At 32.0% G+C, this 15,286-nt stretch overlaps 1 protein-coding gene across 1 annotated transcript; it reads left to right on the forward strand.

The window, feature by feature from the left end:
• The first annotated feature begins 626 nt into the window (after positions 1-626).
• Positions 627-9,855, forward strand: LOC129874613 (uncharacterized protein At4g15970-like). Its single transcript, XM_055949924.1, has 4 exons — positions 627-845; positions 1,306-1,671; positions 7,549-8,030; positions 9,605-9,855. Exons 1-4 carry the CDS (start codon positions 627-629, stop codon positions 9,666-9,668), a joined length of 1,131 nt encoding a protein of 376 aa, XP_055805899.1. The 3' UTR covers positions 9,669-9,855.
• Positions 9,856-15,286: the final 5,431 nt, after the last annotated feature.

A 15,286-nucleotide genomic window follows, 5' to 3' on the forward strand; every position in this document is an offset into this window, starting at 1 on the left:
AGCAGATGATCTTCAACAAACTAAGAAATGAAAATGAAAAAAAATGATTGAAGAATCAAAGAGACAAACTAAGAACTAAGAAATGAAAATGAAAAGAAAAGAAAGACTTTTGTCATTTTGAAACGATTCGGGCCAGGATGGGTTAATTTTATTTAAATTTAATTAATTAATTAATTAAAAGGAGGGGTGGTGAGATGAGCATCACATACGTCTTCAGAGATGACAAAATGGGTCGAAATGGTCCATTTATAAAGATATTAAATAATTTTGTGGGGTAATAGAACACCCGCAAAGTTAATATCTTTTAAAAAAAAGGAGACAATTTCAGTGGTGAATTTATGTCCTTTTTGTCCATAATTTTTCAATGATAGAGGAGATTGTATATTATAATCAAGACATCCTAATCTTAATAGTGCTTTAACTAGCTTATCTTTCTCCACTGTAAACTCAGATTAACAAAATTTCCCCGTCTCTCTCTTTTGAACAACTATGGTCCATTCACACTGCCTAGAAATACGTCTCCAATTACTTTCTTATGAGATCAATATATTTTTAAATGCTCTTTTTGGTGTCACCAATCTTGCTTCTCTTCTTCTTCTTCACTGCTAGTGGATTTAATTAGGGAGATGTTATCTGATTTATCATCTTGTGATTGTGCCGCCGCTGCAAATTCGGTTTTGTTGCTTCGCCGCGTCGGGACGGTGGCCCTCTTATTTGTTGCCGCTTCTTTCTCTTGTTTTGTCCTTTACAGAGCGGGTGAAATTATTGGATTCAAGATCCCTGACTCTCTCAGCTCACATGCACCTCGTGTTTTCTTCTTTATCCCTCCCTCGCCCCATCCCTTGGTGAGGACTACTTTTCCTCATTTCTCATTAAATATAAAATTTGTCTCTTAAATTTCTGGATTCATTTTTTTTCTTCAACAATGTGGCAAGTCTAAACTGACGTAGGCTATGACATTTAGGAAATCAGCTCAAGGTTTAGCTTCTAGTTGGATTTGAATCTGGAATCATTTCCTAGAATTGTACTCCCGCTAAATTATGTTTACTATTGGCTCGACTCTTAATAGGAATTCAATTTTGTTAATGAGAATATAGAAAAAATCAACTGCTTTGGTTAAAAAATACTAATCTAACTTTTCTTCAGTTAATAAAATATATTTATTTAATGAATAAGACCATATTGTTTGGTAACACATAGGTGAGATGAGACATTAACAGAAAGAAAAATGTATTGGAAGAATGATAACGGACGTTTCATTTGGAGAGAAAGCATGACATATTGTTTATCTCATGTAAAATTCAGGATACTCAGGAGTATAAGCTTGAAAAGGTTTTGAAAGATGCTGCTATGGCGGATAAAACCGTAATTTTAACGACCTTAAATGAAGCATGGGCTGCCCCAGATTCTGTTATTGATCTCTTTCTTGAAAGCTTTAGAATTGGCAATCACACCCGTGAGCTTTTGAATCATTTAGTAATTATTGCCTTAGATGAGAAGGCATTCTCCCGGTGCTTGGCTCTACATACATATTGCTATGCACTAGTAAGTGAAGGAGTTGACTTTTCAAAGGAAGCTTATTTCATGACCCATGACTACTTAAAGATGATGTGGACAAGGATCGACTTCTTAAAGGGTGTTCTTGAAATGGGATACAACTTTGTCTTCACGGTATTCATTCTAATACTCCTAATATAAACATTTCAATTCACCTACTTAATTATATTTGTTTTGTCTATTCGTAGATTTGAAGAAATCTTACAATAGGTTAATATATTCTAGTACTAAAGGGTCGTTTGGTGTGAAAGATAACACCAAATAATTCCGGGATTAAATTATAGTGACACTTAAGTTGGTGTTTGGTCGGTAAGTTCGGAATAACTTATTCCAGGATAAAATAGGTAAATGACAAATATATCTCTTTAAATATTTTTTATACCTCACTTTTTACATTCATATATATATTTACATTATTTTTAATACATTATATAACAACATTCACTCCTTATTTTTATGATAATTCTTCATATTTTTTCTATTAAAAAAATACACTATATAATATAATTTTTATTTATAAATTTATTTGACTAATTCTTATGTTTATTTATATTTTGATTTCTCATAAATCTTTTTTTACTTTAACAAACTTAATATAAAAATTTTATTTTTAAATTAAATAAGAAGAAAATTTTATTTTTAAATACATACATCATGGAAATGAATACATAAAAATATTTAAGGTAAAGAAGATGAAAGTTTTATTTTAAGAATAGATATTGAATAAGTAAAGTTTTCAAAGAAAATATAAAAAGCTAAATAAAATGAAGGGTATTTTTATAAACAAATAACATATTTTTAAAATTTATGCAATTCATATTATTTTGAATACAACAAACCAAACACTCAATAAAAAATAATCTCAGCATAACTTATTCCATCATAATTAATCTCAATATAGTTTATGCTATTATAACTAATCACATCATACTTTTATTCAAATCAAGCGGCCCCTAAAAGTTATGCTTTATAGCATGCATGATTTTTGTTGTCTCCTTACGTACCAAGTTATTCCACTTAGCATCGGTAGCACTGCTTTGTCAGAGTACAATGGCATGCATAGTTTGTTTATAATGGTTTTCTGAAATATACAACCTGGAGTTACTTCTTGACCACCATTTAGGTACTTGAATAACTGTCAATTTTCACAAGTTACTGTCAATTTTCACAAGTTAGATGAGATTGAAATATGTTACATTTATCAATAACTTTGTTCTCGCGTTGTACATTTATCCCAAAGTAATTTAAATAAATTTTGAATTGCAAATAACATATTTTATTTCCTTCAAATCTATTGATACTTACTAAATCCATCACTTTTACGACAAAAATATAGATATCTTCTTAATAAAAAGAATATATCTTTAATTATAAAATTAATTAAAAGTGCATAAAATAAAAATAACTAACTTGTACAAATATAAAATTGGAATACGGAAACTAAACTACTAAATGCTAAGCTAATTTAATGTATAATATATGTATACTTCATAAACTTCTATTTGCGGTATTATATATAAATTTTTATATTTGTCTTCTTAAATTGTAGTGAGAAGAATAAAAAATTTGTCATGTGCTTCTTCTGAGCTAATACAACTTATGATCTTAGAATATTTGATAAGCTGAAGAAAACTTTAGTAGAACCTAAAAAGATGAGAGAGCAAGACTTGAGGAAAATGAATCTTTTTTTTATATAGTTTTTTCCTTGGATGTTTCTTTTTAGCTTCCCTTAATATATTCATTATTTGGAAATGTTGTAATATAATAACTTAAATTCTATCAATAAGGAGGTTGACAAATGTTAATATAATACCTTAAATTCTAGCAATGATACACAACAGTATCTATACAAGCACCCACTTTTTAGAGATTTATTAGCTTGTCATTATTTTAGCAATTTATGAACAACTATTTTAGCTAAGAAAAAACATATTTTAATAGCATTAACATAATGTAGTTAAAATCTTAATGTGCAATTACTAAAAAAAAGAAAGTGAAATCCTTTTGTGTTTTATTAAATAGCACACAAATGAGATTTTTTAAAACCAAAAAAACAAAAAAGGAGTTACAAGAAGACAAAAGGACCTAAGTTTATGATTACTCAATTTCCTAAACATCTTCCTCATAATTAATTTTTTTAGTGACAGTAGCATATTTCTGAAAATTAAAAGAGTTAAAAAGTGATATCAAGCAATTTTGATATTTTACCGTCTCCAGACCCCATGATGTGGAATTTCACTGGGTTGTTGTTGTTGTAAGCAATTTTGATATAGACTAATATATATAATAAATAATACTAATAAAGAATATACTATGAGATTCAGTATAATACTATTTGGTTATTATTAATTAGATATTTTATAATAGTTTAACTTAACATAGGGATAAATTGGTAATCTAATTTTTGCCTATCATTCTTTTCACTTTTAGTATAATTAGTTTTTGAGTGACTGTTGCACTTGTATCCTATATATTATATACCTAAAAATATGTAGAACTTACACATACATTTTCGATCCTTATTCGGGTGTTCTGGTGATGTCCTCGTCTGGTCTACTATCGTCTTTTCACCGCCGATAAGAGTAGATTGAAGGGCTTATCGCTTCTCCTACTGCTGCTCCCGGCCCCGTCCCGCAACCGACCGATCTGCTGCCTCGACTTTTTTAGAATAGATCCAAATCAAATAGTTTAAGAGTGAAAAGGCATAGTGAAAGAATGTCTGATAATATTTTATTGTACTTTGTGTTAGTAATTTAATTACACAAAAAGTTAAGGTACAACTTATGAATAAAAAGTATCACTTTATGTTATATTTCAAACGTGACGATACAATAGCTTTCCTAAGTAGAAATATGATGAAACAAAAGAATCGAAGAAGATTGGCAGACTAAAGACAATTGGATTTGATGTTAGGGAAGTTCAATTTTTGAAATGTAAGAACAACTTCTCAATATAATTATTTTAAATATAATTCCCCATAAGTATAGTGTACAATGCTTATAATAAAATTTATCATTGACAATAACATCTGAATACAAAGCAACAAACCAGTATAATTTCTCAATAATAATAACAAAACATTCGAATACTATACAATACAAGAAACAAGGAACATAAACATTAAACAAAACAAATAAAAAGAGATAAGAGAAGAGAACATAGAGATTTTTCTCATTATTTTCAGGTGGAACCCATCAGTGACCCTCTAAAATTGGCACCAACTTTCACTTAGATATCTTAACTAAGCTTTGTTCATTTTAGACACCTCAAGTAAGATCTCGATGTGTCATTTTGACACTTTTTTTACAATCGCCCAAATATCTAAAGTGTGTGTAATGAACTCGCCGATAACGTGTCAAAGTGACGAATTAAATGAAGACATGTGACATATATATCAAAAATAATTCTAAAGTGATAAATTTTGAGTAGAAAAATAAGGGTCAATGACTCAACAACATGTGTCATCTTTTTTAATCCAAATAATTAAAAAAAGGAATTGAGAAGCACAACCCCACCCTAAATCGTCTTCTACACTACCCCACCCCCACCCACCCACCCCAAATCATCTTCTACACTACCCCACCCCCACCTCCACCCCCACCCCGAACCCTAACCCCTCCCCACCCCAGATCGTCTTCTCTATCATCCCCACCCACCCTCACACCCCGACCCCCCCCCTCCGAAAATCAATGCTTTAATACATATATAATTTAGTATTATAAAAAAAAAAGTGAGCTCGTAGTAGCAATGAGGTTGGGGACGATGATGAGGGTAGAACAAAATTCTATTTAACACAATTCATTTTATATTTGGTATCATCAAATCTATTTCACCATTGAAGAAAAATGGTAGCCAGAAAATGGAGAAGAAGAAGAACAAGAAAAAAATATATATATATATTTTTTTTTTAAAAAAGCTCTACACGTGTTCAAAATGAGTGCAGAACACGCAATGTGCCAAGTTAGCACAAAGTGTTAAAATGACACATCGGGCCTTACTTGAGGTGTCTAAAATGAACAAAGTCTAATTGAGGTGTCTAAGTGAAAGTTGGTGCCAATTTTAGGGGGTCACCAATGAATTCAAATCTCACTATTTATAGGATAGGATTGAGGAGCACAAAGAGTTATCATAAATATGACATTAACCCATTTGAGATCATGGATGAGAGGTGAGTAAAAATAATAATGAACAAAATTAGTGGAAGTTATTATGTTTACATAATGGAGTCTCAGTGAAAATAAAATTTATATGATGCGTGAATATAAGGGGGGTGGATACACCAAAGTCTGTGTTAGCCCACTCCTCAACTGGAAGTCCATTCATTATCCCTTTGACAATGCTTGTTTCTCCCTTCTTCATACTAAAGAGAGCTGAAACAAAAATGGGAAGTATTACCTCGATATTGTAGCAGATTGCATCAATATAATGTTCTTTGATCTAGATCTCTGCTACTTCTTTTCTTTGCTAATTTGTTTGCTCGGTAATAGGTACAAAGCTGGCAAAAATCATTACTTTAGGAGGTCTTTATTGAAGTTCAAGGCCTTAAATCAGCCCAACTGAAACCTTGTGCATTGACATTGCTTTGATGGCAATTCAAATTTCTTTTCGATGATAGTCCATAGGATTCCCTAGCATCATGTAGTGCATGGATGCTTTTTTATTTCTGATGTGCTTTGCCGCTCGTTGATGTCTCCTGTGAGAAATTTGTTTGAAAGCATTGGTGCTAGTTTTAAAAGGATGATGAATAGGCTCACAAGGTGGAGCTCGCCAGCTCAATTTACCAAAAATGAAACATTATCAATGAGGATTGGTTTGTCCTCAAAAAACTATTACTGAATTCGTGCACTCTACTATCCTTCTCAAGAATGATCAGTGAGGGTTGCTGAGATGAAAGATCATCTTTGTCTATCTTTACAGATTGTTCTTAAGGCTCATTTAGTACTAACTACTCCTTTAACCCCGCTTCAGTTATTTTATTCTTTAATTTCATTCGTAAATACTTCTACGGAGTGTTCAATTCATACAATAGTTACACAGTGATTCTACTGCATGTATTGTTTATGCAGTGATTATTATCAAGTCACTGTTATGCGGCGATTCATGATGAAGAATTTGTTATACATGAATTACTTACTTTGAAATCACATTTTTTTGTCTTTTAATAATTAATGACCGCGTTGCTAATACACATATTCTTGTTCCACATTCTTTTAGGTATAAAATAATATATAGACTCTCACATATATGATCGTATAATTTAATACGACCAAATAACACTGTGTTCGTGCGCGTCTATTTTATTTTTCTTATGGAGCCTACTAAATATTGTATTATCGTATGCGAATTTTTTTGTTGGGAATAATTATTCCAAACCCATCAACCAAATGACAAGTAAGTGTACAAGCTTGAAAGAGCAGTAGTATAGCTCCTATTTATCTATAATATCACGTGCACTATTTATGATGCCTAATCTTTGGCATTATTCATTTATTTGTGATTTGTCATTTAAGGTATTAAATAGACCTTGGGTCGAACTCAATGCCAAAGATAGTTAATGAGGAGAGGATTCTCATACACATGTAAAGGTAATTCCCATCTTTATGTGAGCTAATGTGACAATCAATACCTTTACTCATTTAAGACTGGACATCTGAAGTGTGGACAATATAAGATGGAGCCCAACACAAAGTGAATAATGATTGAGATTGGCATGGTTCCAATACCATGTTAATGAACCTTGAGTTCTAACTCAATTCCAAAATCTAGTTATGAGGGAGAATTGTACGAGACCATATAAGAGACCTCCTATCCTAAGTGAGCCGATGTTGGACGCAAAAGAAGGATCATTATTAATTGCTTGAATAAATGTTTTCATTAATGTGCATGTATTGTGCAATTGTTGAAGCAGCGTTGTTTATAGTAACAAAGCTATTGTCTTCCATTGTCCCGTGCATGCAACACTTAAACACTTCATTGGTTCTGTTTTCCTAGGATGCTGATGTTATGTGGTTCAGAGATCCATTTCCTCACTTCTACAAAGATGCGGACTTTCAGATAGCGTGTGATCATTTCTTAGGAAACCCTGAAGACGTGGAGAATAGACCTAATGGTGGCTTCTTGTTTGTGAGGTCAAATAATAGATCTATTGAGTTCTACAAGTTTTGGTACACCTCACGAGAAACATATCCGAATTTGCATGATCAAGATGTTCTTAACAATATAAAGTATGATTCGTTCATTATTGATATTGATCTCAAAATGAGATTCTTGGATACAACATATTTTGGTGGATTTTGTGAACCGAGCAAAGATTTGAACATAGTATGTACAATGCATGCTAATTGCTGTTTTGGGCTGGAAAGTAAACTTCATGACCTTAGAGTCGTGCTTCAAGATTGGAAAAACTTCTTGTCTTTGCCACCAACGCTGAAGAGATCATTAGCATTGTCATGGCGAGTTCCTCAAAACTGCAGGTTTGTCATAGTTTTAAAGATTTTTTTACTATTGATTTTATGAACTCAACTGAGTTTAATTACACAAGACACAACATTATAATTTATCAAAACAAGTAGGCCTGGTGCAATCCAACTCAACATGTTGTATTACTCGATAAGGTAATACAGTAATCAAACTCAACAGTACATCAAAAGCTAAACATATCCGATCCTTAGAAGTAGCACATCTGACCTTTATTATTTGGTTTAATATTCTACTCTCTGACCCGACCCTCCAATCCACTATTTCCCCTTTGGTTTTTTTTTGAAAACTTACATAAATATACAATATTAAGAAAATATTTACCATTTATAGCAATAAAAAAATAATTTCACTGAACACTTATAATACATTTATAATACAGTTTTAATACATATTGCAGAGAACTATTTATAAAACATATATAATACAAATTTTATAGATGGATAATACATTTATCACATATTTTAATAGACTTATAATACATTATTTTAGTTTCTTACTACACAAACACAATATATATTTTAAAACACTTATAATGCATTTATATTGTATGCATAATTCACTTTTAATACAAGTGTAGATTTATCATAATATTGCTATATATTGCTATAAATGGTAATAAATAAAAAATATCGCTAAAATCAGTAATTAATTTTTAAAAAGCACTCAATCAAGTAATTTTTCCTTTTTTCTTCACGTTTGTTTTGGACCACGTTCCACGTCTTTTACCTTTTCTTCTATTTGTCCCCACCCTTTACCCTCTTATCCTCTTTCTCCTCTTTGGGGTTTAACTGGTAATACCCACACTACCTTGCAACTAGGGCGGTATAGGGTAAATCGATAAATCGCACCAAATCGACAAACCGAACCAAACCGGAAAAAAAACCTGACTAGTGGTTTGGTTTGACTTGGTTTGGTGTTTGGAAAAAAAACCCGACCATTATAGGATTGGTTTGGTTTTAACTAAAAAAAGTCAAACCGAACCCAAACCGACCCGATTATAGATATACTACTTTTAATTTATGTTATACATAAAAATATTTATTAAAATATAATTTATAAATATATTTTTAAAATTGTTCATAATTTTTATTTTCTTTCTTACATTTAAATTTGGACTTGAGAAACCCATCTAAATATTATACAAAAAAAACCCATCTTATAAAGTTATATTATAAAGTTAAAACTTCAAACAGTGTTCTGCCTCCATCTTATACGTTGATATTTTGTACTAGAACTCTTTTTAAGAAGCACTGCTCTGTGCTTTTTATTAGATACTATGAAAAACCCGAGAAACCCAAAAAACCTGAAAAAACCCGAGAAAAATTGATATCGAAAAACTCGACTTTATTGGTTTGGTTTGGTTTATATACTTAATAACCAGAGACAAATGGTTTGGTTTGATTTGTAAAAAATCCGAACCAATCCAGTCCATGTACACCCCTACTTCCAACGTTATAAGATTGCTCATAATTGTTAAAGGGGATGTTGTTTTCTTGATATGCTAATCATGGTGCCAAATATAAGTTCCTTTTTTTTCTTCTGACATGCTTTCCTGGTTATTCTGCAGTCTTGATTCTCTTCACTTGTATGCCCCACCATTGGAGAGCGTAAAACAAGAGAATTTAGAATAATAGAACAAAAGTAGATGATTGACTCACCATAAATTTGTAGCTGTTGTAGAAATTGAAGTTGCTTTCTGTGTCGGGTATGTGGTAACCACAAAGTCAAAAGTTAATATAGGTTTAATTTGAAACCTGACTTGTTCTCAGTCTGTTTTCGCAAAATCTTGTTAATATTAATCGAAGAATATTAACAAAATTCCTCTTGTTATATTTGTGTTGTTATATTTGTGTTGAAGTGTTTCTGCCACAAATTATCAATTTCTTATAATTGCATACTAATCCACACTTCGATTGAACTGGAGTTTGAACCATTTGGTAAGGCCATACTGAATAGCTCTGAGTTGAGGATCAAATTAACCAACATCGAGTAAATTTTAACCTAAATATCTCAAGAATACAATTATAAAAGTGGGCAATTATTAATTCATATATTCTAAATACTATTACCGTATAAAAGTGTATAATAATATATAAAAGTATATAGCACATTGTCATATGTCAACTACTATTTGTTTTAGCGAATTTCAGTTGTAATTCTTGTTCAAAAGTAATAAAGTTTACCGGATGACTTCAAATTTTGTAGACAACCACCTTAGAATATTTTCAAATTTCTCACAAGAATCATGTTCGAAAATTCAAACTCACTTTTTCAAGTATGTTCATTTACCTTTCAAAATGTGTTTTATCACTCAAGTCTTACAAAATTAGTACTTTGATCACGTTTTGAGCTTCAAACACAACAGATCAAGTATATATGTCAACTAAACATTCAAGAGGCGGATGATTTGAAGAATAAAAATAGGAGAAGAGATGTAGATTTATAATTATTTATACGGGCTAACTTGTGTAAGGGTTAAAAAATCACTCATTAGAATTATAAGTCTGAGGTCAGTAACTACAAGGATAAAAGTATCAAAAAATGATTTACGTTTATAACACTTTTCGCTACTTTTTTTTTTAAAAAAAGTGGACAGAGACCGTGTAGAAAATATGATGGTGTGTTTTTCTCCTTTTTCTTTTTTATTTATACATATTGGGCTTATCTTTATTTAAAATTAGAATTTATCGATGGTGTTATATATATATATATATATATATATGAATGTCACGACTCAAAAGTCGGGGTCATGTTAGCACACATCTTAAACTCCATCCTGATGTATAAGCCAAAAAGTAACATCAAACGAGACTCCCAAAAAAAAGTCAGGCCAGAAATAATATAATAAAAGGACAACAACAACGAAATTATTCTTAAAACCTGGTGTCATAAGTGTAAAGAGCATGTAGTACAAAGATTGAGTCTGATATACATCATAAGTCTTCGAATAATAGTAAAGACTGAAAATAAAAGCTAGAACTAATGACGGTCTGAATTCCAAGACCTCACCACTAATCTGAATGCTAAAATAGCTGTGAAAGAAGAGGATCAACTACCACGCGGGGTACCTTGACTAGGATCTTCATCAAAAAGGGACACAGAAGTAGGGGTGAGTACAATCCACATGTACTCAGTAGGTTTAACCGACTGAGTATAAGGAATTAATCAAAACTATGAAATAAACTAAGGAACGCTTCCACCTGCACACAGAAAAATCCTACTCCGGCTACGTTGCCGCCAATTTATATAGAACGATGTGAATATGGTAAACACATAAATATAGTTCAATATCTCAATTAACAAGTAGAATAGATATCACAGGTATCAATGCAATGCAATGCATTATGATGATGCAATGATATGATGGTACGATGGGATCAAGGCTGTCGTACCTGTCGTATACACCTGCCGAGATATGCTACCAAGAAAGACCCATAGGGGTCTCACAAACCATATACCTCATCACAATTTCAATGTATCAACTACCTCACCACCCATTTTGCGACCAAGGACTCATGATACTAATGTCTCATTCGCTTGCCACCCATCTCGTGGTCAAGGATACAAAAGATGTCACATTTTCTTTCTCAAATGGATTTTCAAGGTTCTCAACTTCCCAATGATCAATGATAATATGAATGCAATCACAATATATAAGGCATGGAGATAATATTCAACTCTACGTGTACTACAAGGTTCAAAGTTCTCAAAACTTAACTTAAGCATGATATTCACTCTCAATAGACAATAATGGAAAGGAAATACACCAAATTAAGTGTTTACCCCCCGCCTCCCCTTTGTCAAAAATATCTCAATACTCAGGCATGCTCAAAACCCTCAACTCAATCCCTCAAGCGGGCATTACAAGTCAACTAACCTTTTCACATCTCTACTCAGTTAATTCATAGGTTACACAGTCGCAATCACAGATAGAATATCACATAAGGCCCCCATACGGGCTACACAACACATATAAGCCTCCACACTGGCATCACAATATTAATTATCAGTCCCAAACTATACTACAGCCCCATCCCAAAGTCTATAATATAGAATTTGACTAATCAACCTAACTCATCCCCAAGAAGGATAGCCAAACCTACCTCAATTGCCGAAACTGCACTTGAATGCTCTACCAGACGATTAACCTTTGAATTCAACGCCCAAAATGATAACCCACTATCAAGAATAAAATATAGCTTCATAAGGAGTCTAATGACACCCATATTGATAGGTTTCGGAATAGGGGGTAAAACAGTCCAACAATTGGTTAATTTTGAAAAGGATCAAATCTAAAATTTTATTGAAAATTCACGTTTACTAGAAATAAGGAACTCATGGTTGAAAAATCCATAAAAATATAGCACAAAATGAGTTAGAAATCACCAATTTCCTTAAATTCGAATTAGAAAATAAACAAGGAGTTTTGGGGTTTGAAACTAACATTTAGGAGTTGAAATCATAATATAGATAATGGAATATGAAAGATTTTAGTGAAATTACACTTACCCTACAAATTTACTCGAAGAATTCTTTTCAAAATCGCCCAAAGAAACTCAAGAAACTCAAAAATGGTGGAAATGGGGGTTTTCTTGATTAAACACTGTTCAGGTCAAAAATGACTTTCGCGATCTCGATCCATTAAAGCTCGCGATCGCAAACCACCCTTTGCGATCGCGAAGACCATTTTCCTGACTCATCGCGATCGCGTGACCTAAGTTCGCAATCGCTATGAACAAAAATGCCTACACCAGAAACCAAATCACAGCTGAATGCTAAGTTCAAAAATGCTCTCGGTTGGATCCTCGAAAATCATTTGGGGTCCAATAAAAATAAATCGGATATGCTACTACACTGAATTCGATATTGTGGACTTAATGGAATCGTCATATTTATGAAAAAAATCATTTTGACCAAAATACCATCCCAGACTCCTTATTGGCCTAAAACTCAACTTTTGGTCTAAAAACTCAAAACAATGATTAAGGTCTCGGGGCTCTAAGTCAATGTTCAACTAGACCAAACTCGACGTCCCTAACACAACGAAACTGACAGAATTCTCATTCGATACTCGGATCTCAAAACATTGACCGAAGTCAAACCAACTCATTTAAAATCTCACTTTTCAACTTAAGACCTCAAATTCACATATCAACCCCAAATCTGTTTTCGATGACTTTTCTAGATCAATTTTCATATTTTGGAGCTGATAAAACTAACGGAATTCCGATCCGAGATCCGTAGCTCTGTTTGGTACTAAAAATCACCTTTTCTCATCTTAACTCTTTAAAACTCAAGAATTTTCCAATTCACTAACTATTAAGGCTTTAACACGTTCAACCACACAAACTGAACAAATAATACTTGGGGGCACTAATGGTAGGGGTAAATGGTAATTTCATACAAATTTCTTAAAATGACCCTCAAGATCATCACAATGAAATAATCTAATAATTTTTTTAAATTTTTAGTAAAATTCATTTAGACATCAAACTATGGCATGTTTCATTTAAATATTTGGATACACAAAAAAAGTTCTCTACACGACACATCCCTAATGACCCAAACCCTAACTAAGAAAGTGACCACCGATTGCCAATATGGTTGGTGGGCAACCTCCGCCAGAGTTTGATCAGCCACCTATGACTCCTATGCAATAGACCCTACCAAACTCACATCCAGTACCTTCTTAGTAGCTATCCATGTAGATTTTTTTAATAAAAAAATCATGTATGAACAACAACTCCATGCAACCAATCCCTTTGAAGCATGTGGCATATGTCAATGGCGAGTCCCAAGTTATGTGGAAATCTTCAGAAGTAAAGTAAATGATCATTCAACAAACAATTCATTATGTAGTGCTTGGTAAGTTCTCGTATGGAAAACCAAACGTTAAGGAATTACATGAAGTTTTGCTTAGTTAGTGTGAGTTCAAAGGAGAATGCAATATATGTTTGACCGAGAATAAGAATCTATAAATTTGTTGGAAGATTATGTTCATGTGTTATCAAAAGTAACATCCTATTTGAATGTGCAGCAACAATATTGGCTGATGAATTCATTGAAGTGGGAGCTCTGGTTCACACGTGAGGCAGAAATATCAATTATTGTGCCTAGATTAGCTTTTCGAATCTCCGTCTTGTTTACTTTTTTTGCAAAGAAATCAGTTTTATGTGAAACTATTTTTCATCAGCGTCAAAAGAATAGATGAAAGATTTTCTAAATGAATATGAATTTCATAAAATCAACTAAATGGGCACCACTAGACAATAAAGATCATGCATCAACAAAAGTGGTAAGAATATGCATGAAACAAGTATATGACCCAAAGTTCATCATTTAACGATTTCAATACCTCTATTTCAACATGGTATAATCAGTTTCTCAAGTCATCAATCAATAATATGCTAAAAAATATATATCAAGGAAACAAATTTATATGAAGAAGAACACTAAGATGAAAGTTTGAAAATATGAACAAAGAAAACAAAATGGAAGGCTTGAAACACGTGCAAAATGCTTTTCTAAAAATGATATTTGCTCCCTCTCCTCCGTGAGATTTCTATGAGGTTGTATGTAAATATTTTTAGTGGATATGACAAGCCTATGAATTTCTGCACTAAACAAATAGTGAGGAAATCAGAAAGCAAGAACTTGAAGATTTGATCTTATAGAAAAGAAAATATTTCTTTGGAGAATGTTGTAAGCAAATGTATTCTGTAAAAGTTATTTTCTGAATCTGCAGTAGTTGAATTTAAATATAATTGGTGGTAACCAAAGAATGAAAAGACACAACCTTTCATTTATAAGACACCAACTAAATAATGGAAATATACACTCTTTCATTTAAAATACACCAACTTAAGAATGAAAAGATACACTCTTTCATTTAAAAGACATCAACTAAGAATGAAAAGATACACTCTTTTATTTAAAAAACAATATATTAATAATTTAATTTAAACAAAATTTCAACAATCCCCCACTTATTTAAATATAAATTAGGACACAAAGATCAAGTTATGTTCATGCATAGAGTAATGTATCTTTCGATTTGAGCATTACCTTAGTATAATTTCACAAGATAAAATCGAAATCTCATGTAACATTATAACTTTGAACATGTTATTACTTGTGATAACATCAGTGATATTACACACATAAATATTTTATTTCTTCTTTTCACTCAAACACGCTTAGTACTTTTATGACCATGTGCTATCCAAAATTCATGAACATTTATGAAAAT

This window comes from Solanum dulcamara, chromosome 11, assembly GCF_947179165.1.
Source record: "Solanum dulcamara chromosome 11, daSolDulc1.2, whole genome shotgun sequence".
Taxonomy (NCBI): Eukaryota; Viridiplantae; Streptophyta; class Magnoliopsida; order Solanales; family Solanaceae; genus Solanum; species Solanum dulcamara.